Here is a 12,011-nt window from a genome sequence, read left to right on the forward strand (position 1 = left end):
ATATGTCTACGAAACGATCTTTGATTATCAAAGGATCTATTGCATGAAACATTGGTACACTTATAAACTTTGATGATTCCACGCGTATTATGCACATACTTCATATGCGTTATTAAGCGCTTTATTTCAATATGTTCGAAACACAATGTACACTGCAGTAACATTTTTGAAATAATGCGTCAATTGTTGTATCGAAGTGAAGCACTGTTGACAATTAAGGAATCGTTCAGATGACTTTTATTCAAATCGATTCGAACAGTTTCAAAAGTACTGAACAGAGAAAAAGGACAAATAGCGTTAATTGCTGATTGACAATAAAATGTCCTAAGCAGTCAAAACTAAAATCAGGTCTTCAAGTACCAATATAGTACCACCAAAGAGATTTTGAATAAACCGTTGAATGAGACGTATCAAGAAAACAAATCTACTGCATACTGTTTCGGAGTCTGCAGAGTGTATTATAAATTTAATACATAGTGAATCTTCAAACATATGTCAACTACAAATATAATCAATTGCGTGTTAAAAAAGTAATTCAAGTTTTGAACCGTAGTTAGGAAAACCTGAAAACCTCAAAATTTTTGAATTGTAGGCCGAAATCAAATTATGGGCAGAGAGATATCACCAGACGGGTGAGTCTCTCCCTCCAGGTCAGACTGTTTCTTGTTATTACAATTTATGTATCTACGAAGACTTCTCTTTTGAAGCTCCGTAGCTCCCACTATAACAACTTGAATTAGCACCAATGCGCTGTCTTGGACGAGATGAGTATTAAAGTTTACTTCAATCTACTTCTATCGCGAAAGAAGTTGAACTGGATGAATTAGTACGAATTGATGTACCGAGGTAAAGCACTGTCTACAACTAAGAAAACTTTCAACTTATATATGGGCGCACTCTTGTTAGTTCGACTTCTGATGAAAACGCACGTTGAACTGGACAATATCAGTGATAATGTACAGCCAATGATAGGGAAAACAAAGAACAATAGAGAAAGGCACAGAAATATAGACAAAGAACATAAATTTAACATCAACCCATAGTCATTTGCATATTAAAGAAAAACAAGTAATTCAAGTTTTGAACCGTAGTTAGGAAAACCTGAAAACCTCAAAATTTTTGAATTGTAGGCCGAAATCAAATTATGGGCACAGAGATATCACCAGACGGGTGAGTCTCTCCCTCCAGGTCAGACTGTTTCTTGTTATTACAATTTATGTATCTACGAAGACTTCTCTTTTGAAGCTCCGTAGCTCCCACTATAACAACTTGAATTAGCACCAATGCGCTGTCTTGGACGAGATGAGTAATAAAGTTTACTCCAATCTACTTCTATCGCGAAAGAAGTTGAACTGGATGAACTAGTGTCAAACGAATTGATGTACCAAGATAAAGTACTGTCGACAGTTAAGAAAATTATAGAATCATTCATCAGCGCTGCTGTCTTCTACGTTCGACTTCTGATGTATCAGGATATCTGACCAGACAACTTCAACAGTAACAAAGTGCTTGCATCCTTTGATGCCGTAAAAAAATTTTTGCAAGAAAACCCAAACTGTCTCAGATTCTGGGGAGTACTTTGCATTTAGAGCATAGTGTACCTTGAAACACATATCAACTGCGCCGATTAAATTACTCGCAGCGTACTTAACTTCATTAACGATGACGTAAATTGCAGAAAAAGATGTTGGGTCTCCAACGGTTATGATCAAAGGTTGACAAGTCAATCCATATGAGCGAAGTTTTTCTTTGCGTTTGACCAGCATAGTTTCCAAATCTGCCATCACCTAAAAATAAAAGTTTTCAGTTATCTTTTCTTAAAGTGTTTATTATAAATTTGAATTTAAATTTGCTGAAAATTAATATTTTCCAAACACAGTACAATGGAACAAATTTGCAGTACGAATTATGTTTGACCTGAAGAGTTAATCAAACTCAGTCTTATATTTTCAGTGATTTTGCTTTTAAGATTCAACCTTTCGTAGTCACCCTTCTACAGAATCTTGGGATAATCGCACTGGGTAAAATCGACCCAGCTGATTTTCAAATGGTTGCGATGTGAAGAGACATCTGATCGGGACCAAAGAGTCATGGAATTCACTTTAAAAATTGTAAAGAATATGTAAGAAGTGGTTACCGTAGGAAATCAAAAGACAATACGGAAAAAAAATCCGAAATATATCATGTGAATATCGCCAAATATCACTCGAAAAGGGGACAGTTTATTTCACTCGTGACTATGAAGGGTTCTTCGGATTTGAAAATATTTTATAAGATTTCACAAATGAAGTGTATACTCTGTTCGCTCGGTAGAGAGAAAAATAAGAATGTTGAATTTGTGAAATAGAACACTTACAGTAATGTTGCATATAAATCCATCAGCCTGCTCCTGAGATGACGGTTTCCATTTTTTAGAAGTTCTTGTTTTTACCAAGGAAGGTCTGAATAGGTAAGGCAATTTCAATAATCCCAAAACTTCAACTGGAATATTATCTGAAACAGTGATTGTAAAATGGTACAAAGTCCGCAGATGTGCAGCCTCAATGATACATGCAATACCTAATTACCTAAAATACCTAAATACAATATACTCAATTCTTCATATCAGAGTTCAAATTGATGATTTGATAACCGATAGTTAAAATATCAAGCGGCCTTTTAAAGAACCCCTTCGAAGCCTTGCGATCTAATCATTATTAGATTGCTTGCGCCCCAATTTGTATCGCAGGAGGTTGAAAATCAATGCCACTTACTACTATAATCTACATAACTAAGCATGCCTCTGAAAACCTGGCTTTGTATACTATCACTTCATTTTACCAAAATCGACTTTTTAACTAGTGTCTTCCTTTGAATTTCCAAATTAAAATATCATGAACACCAAAAGACGAGAATATTTGCATAACATAAATTGAATTGCTAACAAGAGTAATTGAGTATTAATAAAATTCCATGGCAATTTCAGTTGGACTTGACCGAATAAATCAATATGTATACATTCAGAGTGAAACGAATTTTAGTTTCATAATTTGTGAATGATTGACTTTCGTAGTTAATAATTACAGTATTTTAAATTGCAAAGATAAAGAACGAGTTTCCAGACCGTTTAGCCGCTATGGAACGTTATGTTATGCATGAAATGCTTGTGTTTGTATACAACTAATAAATCATGAAGAATTTATTGTGCACATGCACACGAACAAACCTTCTTGATCGAACGACAGTAACTTCTTTTGCTTCGCAATTTCTACCACAGTTGCTGCTATGTCGGGCCACTTTTTTAGGAAACTCTCTGTATCAGCACATACGTTGGACAATTCAAAGTCCAGTTGCAACTTAGAACACAAGAAACAAAATAACTTAGGAAAGCTATCTTTGAATTATATTTCTTTGCGTTGGTTGAGTGCAAAAAGCAGAAAAATAAAATGTGATATAAATTTACTAAAGTAAGTCTTGTGAAAACTGTTTTTCAAATATCGTTAGGATCATTTATCTAATGTTCGAGAACTATGAAACTTGAGATCTAGTTTCTTATCGAAATATCAAATATATTTATCAAGGGTGGGGCATAACATAACAACTCAACATGAAAATGAAGTATCGTTACTTACCAGCGAAGATCCAATCGGCGTCGAGAGAATTGGATACTCCTGGTAGTAAGTATCAATTGGCTGGCTCTTATCTCTTAAACCGTATGTTTTTCCCCAGAGAGTCCTTGCTGACTCAAGGTCATCTGGAGAAATTGTCCTCAATTGCAGCAAATTTTCCTTGTCATCATCACTAGTTTCATCTGGTGATATTTTTTTATTTGCTGGTAAAATGTGGTGTTTTAGATACTTTTTGGTATTTGTGTACTTGCTCCAGAGTTTTCCGGTTGCAGAACGTCTGCCTACAGATTGATATGGTACAAAATATGTAGCTTTACTTTCACAGTCCCAGTAACCGTGAATCTCGCCAGCCCAAAAATCTAACGTTTCTGTCCGAATTCTGGAAAAAAGTCACAATATTATAACACAACATGTACAAGTACATTGATGTATACTATGTTGGACCTTGAAGAGGATTGTATCACAAAAACCAGCATCATTTGAATTGGAAATTGTCTTAACGTACAATTACAGGCATGTTGTTGAATTGAGATGAAAATTAAAGATGTGGCACAAGTACATCAAACATTTTTCACATTTCCAATACCACTCTTACAATTAGGTACTCCGATAAGTAAGATCATAACGGGTGCGCCTTGTTAATAACAATCTTACTCACAAGCTCTATAGTTCCAGTGTAGCGAGCTTTATAATCGGACTATAGAACTCGCAAGTTAAGGTGTATTTAACAAGCCTCAGAAGCTACAGTCTTATTCTTAGGAGTAGTCATTATGTGGACCAGATCTTAAGGACCAAGTTGATTAGAATTACAAAATATCTTTTATGGAGACTATGCTAATGTATGCAATGATAATGCAGAGAAAGTTCGATGTAAATATTTTTAACTACTGATCAGCCAGTAAAGCTTTACGTACTTTAAATCTGTTGCTAAAGCGTTTTCTATTGTGATACCACACAGTTTCTGTCTATCACTTTCTTCCATTCGCTTAGTGCTTAAAATGGCTTGTCCAACTGCGCTTTGAGCCAATAGCTTCTTTAATTGCTAGAACAAAATATAAAGAATATCTGTGAGAGGATGGGTTTGGAAGATAGTTAAACTACTATGCAAAGTAATGCGCATAAAATAAATACATGTGGTAATGAATTGAAGAATATCAATGCGATAAAATCAAGCTTGGATCAGTATTGAACACCGTATTTTATGTTGCACACAATCAATGAAACAATCAGGCAATGAAACTACAATTCTTTTACTTTGTTTATCAATCAGGCTATAAAACTGTACGTAGATAGAGTATAATTACGTTGCCAGGCTTTTGTGTTTTTGTAGATTTCTCCGAGGCCACTGATAAACCTTGCTCTGCTGTGTTGGTCAAAGTAATAGTATTTGAGGTATACAGGCTCGGTGAATTGGGTCTATCCAAATCGTCAGTATTGCTGTCAATAGACGATGACGATGCAAGATTCTAGAAATTATCAAAGTTTTGTTATTGAATGAACTGACGACCGTTGAATTCAACGGTCAAATACTATTACTCTAATACTATTACCTCAAATACTATTACTTTGAGCAATACTGACGATTTGGATAGACCCAATTCACCGAGCCTGTATACCTCAAATACTATTACTTTGACCAACACAGCAGAGCAAGGTTTATCAGTGGCCTCGGAGAAATCTACAAAAACACAAAAGCCTGGCAACGTAATTATACTCTATCTACGTACAGTTTTATAGCCTGATTGATAAACAAAGTAAAAGAATTGTAGTTTCATTGCCTGATTGTTTCATTGATTGTGTGCAACATAAAATACGGTGTTCAATACTGATCCAAGCTTGATTTTATCGCATTGATATTCTTCAATTCATTACCACATGTATTTATTTTATGCGCATTACTTTGCATAGTAGTTTAACTATCTTCCAAACCCATCCTCTCACAGATATTCTTTATATTTTGTTCTAGCAATTAAAGAAGCTATTGGCTCAAAGCGCAGTTGGACAAGCCATTTTAAGCACTAAGCGAATGGAAGAAAGTGATAGACAGAAACTGTGTGGTATCACAATAGAAAACGCTTTAGCAACAGATTTAAAGTACGTAAAGCTTTACTGGCTGATCAGTAGTTAAAAATATTTACATCGAACTTTCTCTGCATTATCATTGCATACATTAGCATAGTCTCCATAAAAGATATTTTGTAATTCTAATCAACTTGGTCCTTAAGATCTGGTCCACATAATGACTACTCCTAAGAATAAGACTGTAGCTTCTGAGGCTTGTTAAATACACCTTAACTTGCGAGTTCTATAGTCCGATTATAAAGCTCGCTACACTGGAACTATAGAGCTTGTGAGTTAGATTGTTATTAACAAGGCGCACCCGTTATGATCTTACTTATCGGAGTACCTAATTGTAAGAGTGGTATTGGAAATGTGAAAAATGTTTGATGTACTTGTGCCACATCTTTAATTTTCATCTCAATTCAACAACATGCCTGTAATTGTACGTTAAGACAATTTCCAATTCAAATGATGCTGGTTTTTGTGATACAATCCTCTTCAAGGTCCAACATAGTATACATCAATGTACTTGTACATGTTGTGTTATAATATTGTGACTTTTTTCCAGAATTCGGACAGAAACGTTAGATTTTTGGGCTGGCGAGATTCACGGTTACTGGGACTGTGAAAGTAAAGCTACATATTTTGTACCATATCAATCTGTAGGCAGACGTTCTGCAACCGGAAAACTCTGGAGCAAGTACACAAATACCAAAAAGTATCTAAAACACCACATTTTACCAGCAAATAAAAAAATATCACCAGATGAAACTAGTGATGATGACAAGGAAAATTTGCTGCAATTGAGGACAATTTCTCCAGATGACCTTGAGTCAGCAAGGACTCTCTGGGGAAAAACATACGGTTTAAGAGATAAGAGCCAGCCAATTGATACTTACTACCAGGAGTATCCAATTCTCTCGACGCCGATTGGATCTTCGCTGGTAAGTAACGATACTTCATTTTCATGTTGAGTTGTTATGTTATGCCCCACCCTTGATAAATATATTTGATATTTCGATAAGAAACTAGATCTCAAGTTTCATAGTTCTCGAACATTAGATAAATGATCCTAACGATATTTGAAAAACAGTTTTCACAAGACTTACTTTAGTAAATTTATATCACATTTTATTTTTCTGCTTTTTGCACTCAACCAACGCAAAGAAATATAATTCAAAGATAGCTTTCCTAAGTTATTTTGTTTCTTGTGTTCTAAGTTGCAACTGGACTTTGAATTGTCCAACGTATGTGCTGATACAGAGAGTTTCCTAAAAAAGTGGCCCGACATAGCAGCAACTGTGGTAGAAATTGCGAAGCAAAAGAAGTTACTGTCGTTCGATCAAGAAGGTTTGTTCGTGTGCATGTGCACAATAAATTCTTCATGATTTATTAGTTGTATACAAACACAAGCATTTCATGCATAACATAACGTTCCATAGCGGCTAAACGGTCTGGAAACTCGTTCTTTATCTTTGCAATTTAAAATACTGTAATTATTAACTACGAAAGTCAATCATTCACAAATTATGAAACTAAAATTCGTTTCACTCTGAATGTATACATATTGATTTATTCGGTCAAGTCCAACTGAAATTGCCATGGAATTTTATTAATACTCAATTACTCTTGTTAGCAATTCAATTTATGTTATGCAAATATTCTCGTCTTTTGGTGTTCATGATATTTTAATTTGGAAATTCAAAGGAAGACACTAGTTAAAAAGTCGATTTTGGTAAAATGAAGTGATAGTATACAAAGCCAGGTTTTCAGAGGCATGCTTAGTTATGTAGATTATAGTAGTAAGTGGCATTGATTTTCAACCTCCTGCGATACAAATTGGGGCGCAAGCAATCTAATAATGATTAGATCGCAAGGCTTCGAAGGGGTTCTTTAAAAGGCCGCTTGATATTTTAACTATCGGTTATCAAATCATCAATTTGAACTCTGATATGAAGAATTGAGTATATTGTATTTAGGTATTTTAGGCAATTAGGTATTGCATGTATCATTGAGGCTGCACATCTGCGGACTTTGTACCATTTTACAATCACTGTTTCAGATAATATTCCAGTTGAAGTTTTGGGATTATTGAAATTGCCTTACCTATTCAGACCTTCCTTGGTAAAAACAAGAACTTCTAAAAAATGGAAACCGTCATCTCAGGAGCAGGCTGATGGATTTATATGCAACATTACTGTAAGTGTTCTATTTCACAAATTCAACATTCTTATTTTTCTCTCTACCGAGCGAACAGAGTATACACTTCATTTGTGAAATCTTATAAAATATTTTCAAATCCGAAGAACCCTTCATAGTCACGAGTGAAATAAACTGTCCCCTTTTCGAGTGATATTTGGCGATATTCACATGATATATTTCGGATTTTTTTTCCGTATTGTCTTTTGATTTCCTACGGTAACCACTTCTTACATATTCTTTACAATTTTTAAAGTGAATTCCATGACTCTTTGGTCCCGATCAGATGTCTCTTCACATCGCAACCATTTGAAAATCAGCTGGGTCGATTTTACCCAGTGCGATTATCCCAAGATTCTGTAGAAGGGTGACTACGAAAGGTTGAATCTTAAAAGCAAAATCACTGAAAATATAAGACTGAGTTTGATTAACTCTTCAGGTCAAACATAATTCGTACTGCAAATTTGTTCCATTGTACTGTGTTTGGAAAATATTAATTTTCAGCAAATTTAAATTCAAATTTATAATAAACACTTTAAGAAAAGATAACTGAAAACTTTTATTTTTAGGTGATGGCAGATTTGGAAACTATGCTGGTCAAACGCAAAGAAAAACTTCGCTCATATGGATTGACTTGTCAACCTTTGATCATAACCGTTGGAGACCCAACATCTTTTTCTGCAATTTACGTCATCGTTAATGAAGTTAAGTACGCTGCGAGTAATTTAATCGGCGCAGTTGATATGTGTTTCAAGGTACACTATGCTCTAAATGCAAAGTACTCCCCAGAATCTGAGACAGTTTGGGTTTTCTTGCAAAAATTTTTTTACGGCATCAAAGGATGCAAGCACTTTGTTACTGTTGAAGTTGTCTGGTCAGATATCCTGATACATCAGAAGTCGAACGTAGAAGACAGCAGCGCTGATGAATGATTCTATAATTTTCTTAACTGTCGACAGTACTTTATCTTGGTACATCAATTCGTTTGACACTAGTTCATCCAGTTCAACTTCTTTCGCGATAGAAGTAGATTGGAGTAAACTTTATTACTCATCTCGTCCAAGACAGCGCATTGGTGCTAATTCAAGTTGTTATAGTGGGAGCTACGGAGCTTCAAAAGAGAAGTCTTCGTAGATACATAAATTGTAATAACAAGAAACAGTCTGACCTGGAGGGAGAGACTCACCCGTCTGGTGATATCTCTGTGCCCATAATTTGATTTCGGCCTACAATTCAAAAATTTTGAGGTTTTCAGGTTTTCCTAACTACGGTTCAAAACTTGAATTACTTGTTTTTCTTTAATATGCAAATGACTATGGGTTGATGTTAAATTTATGTTCTTTGTCTATATTTCTGTGCCTTTCTCTATTGTTCTTTGTTTTCCCTATCATTGGCTGTACATTATCACTGATATTGTCCAGTTCAACGTGCGTTTTCATCAGAAGTCGAACTAACAAGAGTGCGCCCATATATAAGTTGAAAGTTTTCTTAGTTGTAGACAGTGCTTTACCTCGGTACATCAATTCGTACTAATTCATCCAGTTCAACTTCTTTCGCGATAGAAGTAGATTGAAGTAAACTTTAATACTCATCTCGTCCAAGACAGCGCATTGGTGCTAATTCAAGTTGTTATAGTGGGAGCTACGGAGCTTCAAAAGAGAAGTCTTCGTAGATACATAAATTGTAATAACAAGAAACAGTCTGACCTGGAGGGAGAGACTCACCCGTCTGGTGATATCTCTCTGCCCATAATTTGATTTCGGCCTACAATTCAAAAATTTTGAGGTTTTCAGGTTTTCCTAACTACGGTTCAAAACTTGAATTACTTTTTTAACACGCAATTGATTATATTTGTAGTTGACATATGTTTGAAGATTCACTATGTATTAAATTTATAATACACTCTGCAGACTCCGAAACAGTATGCAGTAGATTTGTTTTCTTGATACGTCTCATTCAACGGTTTATTCAAAATCTCTTTGGTGGTACTATATTGGTACTTGAAGACCTGATTTTAGTTTTGACTGCTTAGGACATTTTATTGTCAATCAGCAATTAACGCTATTTGTCCTTTTTCTCTGTTCAGTACTTTTGAAACTGTTCGAATCGATTTGAATAAAAGTCATCTGAACGATTCCTTAATTGTCAACAGTGCTTCACTTCGATACAACAATTGACGCATTATTTCAAAAATGTTACTGCAGTGTACATTGTGTTTCGAACATATTGAAATAAAGCGCTTAATAACGCATATGAAGTATGTGCATAATACGCGTGGAATCATCAAAGTTTATAAGTGTACCAATGTTTCATGCAATAGATCCTTTGATAATCAAAGATCGTTTCGTAGACATATTTTGACTCATGATTCAGCTATACAAAGTGTTGAACAGTTGATTGTTGATGAGAAGATTGAACTGCAGCTGGATATTAATTCTACATCTAACAATAGTCAAGTTACGACCAAAGGTGACATAGGTCCAGACTTTCCTTCAAAAGATAAATTAATGCGAAGCACGTTAGCTATTGTTTCCAAATTCTATTCTGACTCTAGAATTTCGCGTGTTCAAACTCAGCGTATCATTGATTCGATTCGAGAATTTATGAATAATCAATATTTCAATACACTTGCAGAGTTCATTTTAAATTCCATACCAATCCAAGAAACAAAAGATATTGTGTCTGCAGCAATTGAAAATATTCAACAAGTTTTCTCACTCGTTGATACAGAGTACAAACGGTTTAAACAATTTCGACATTATGGAATTTTCATAGCACCAAAAAAGACTTTGCTGGGTTATATGGAAATCAAAAATAAAGCTGGTGTATTGGAAAATAAAAAAAATATTTTCCCAGTACATACCTCTAAGTAATACCTTGAGATTGTTTTTAGAACTGCCAGATTGTTTTGAAACTATTTATTCATATTACTGTGAATTAAAAAAAAAATGATGGTATTATCTTCAATGTCGTTCAAACTGAGTTTTGGAAAGAACGATCATCGCAATCAAATAATCTCACATTTCCATTGATCTTATATCAAGATGACTTTGAAACAGGTAATCCATTAGGTTCGCATAGTAGAGTTCATAAAATTTGTGCACTTTATTCTACTTTGCCCTGTATACCGCCAGAATTTAGATCTCAAGTCGAGAAAATATTTTTGGTACAGCTATGTCATTCGGATGACGTGAAATTTTTTGGTCAAGATGTAGTTTATAGAGAAGTGATTACAGAACTCAATTTGCTTGCATCCAAAGGGATAGAAATCCACGTCAAAGATAAAACAATCACAGTTTGTTTTCAGTTGATATTAATAACAGGGGACAATTTGGGTCTGAATAGTATGCTAGGTTACGTAGAAAGTTTTAGTGCGACTTATTTCTGTAGAATGTGCAAAGTTAGTAAAGGTGTGTCAATGTCATTATGTGTTGAAGACAAGTCAATACTGAGGACAAAGGATAATTATGAGGCTGATGTGGCAAAAAACAATGTGGCTCTGACAGGTATTAAAACGAGGTGCATCTGGAATTCTGTTTTGAATTACCATTGTGCTGCGTGCTGGTCGGTAGATGCTATGCATGATGAATTAGAAGGTAGTTGTAAATATGAAACGGCGTCAACTTTGCATTACTTCATATTGGCCAAGAAGTATTTTACTTTGGAAGAATTAAATTTTAGAATCAAATATTTCAAATTTCCTTCGACAGCAAATGTACCTCCTTTAATTACTCTTGAGAACTTGAAGGTAAAACAGTTGAGAATGTCAGCATCTGAGATGAAGTGTTTTATCATGCACCTTGGATTACTCATTGGTGATTTGATTCCTCAAGAAAATAATCCACATTGGGAATTACATAAACTGCTCCGGCAAATTGTTTCCATAAGCCTACAAACGTTCATTTCTTCTGAATATATTGACTTGCTCACTTCGCTAATTGAAGAACACCATTTACTGTATCTGTCATTGTTTGGTAATACATTGAAACCGAAGCACCACTTCATGCTTCATTACCCAACGGTTATGCAAAGAATTGGTCCATTACGTCACATTTGGTCGATGCGCGGCGAAGCCAAACATCAGATACTGAAACAAATTGCTAGTATGTCAGCTAGTCGAGTAAATATATGTCGAACCATAGC

At 34.9% G+C, this 12,011-nt stretch overlaps 2 protein-coding genes across 2 annotated transcripts; one reads left to right on the top strand and one right to left on the bottom strand.

Moving 5' to 3' along the window:
• Window positions 1-898: 898 nt before the first annotated feature.
• LOC124185527 lies at window positions 899-2,778 on the bottom strand. The gene is made up of 3 exons (XM_046576397.1): window positions 2,754-2,778; window positions 2,357-2,493; window positions 899-1,787 (listed from the first exon to the last, which is right to left on the bottom strand). The coding sequence occupies exons 1-3, from the start codon at window positions 2,776-2,778 to the stop codon at window positions 1,425-1,427; spliced, it is 525 nt and encodes a 174-aa protein (XP_046432353.1). The 3' UTR covers window positions 899-1,424.
• A 4,668-nt stretch (window positions 2,779-7,446) lies between these two features.
• LOC124185528 lies at window positions 7,447-9,326 on the top strand. Its single transcript, XM_046576399.1, has 3 exons — window positions 7,447-7,471; window positions 7,732-7,868; window positions 8,438-9,326. Exons 1-3 carry the CDS (start codon window positions 7,447-7,449, stop codon window positions 8,798-8,800), a joined length of 525 nt encoding a protein of 174 aa, XP_046432355.1. The 3' UTR covers window positions 8,801-9,326.
• Window positions 9,327-12,011: the final 2,685 nt, after the last annotated feature.

This window comes from Neodiprion fabricii, chromosome 6, assembly GCF_021155785.1.
Source record: "Neodiprion fabricii isolate iyNeoFabr1 chromosome 6, iyNeoFabr1.1, whole genome shotgun sequence".
Classification (NCBI taxonomy): Eukaryota; Metazoa; Arthropoda; class Insecta; order Hymenoptera; family Diprionidae; genus Neodiprion; species Neodiprion fabricii.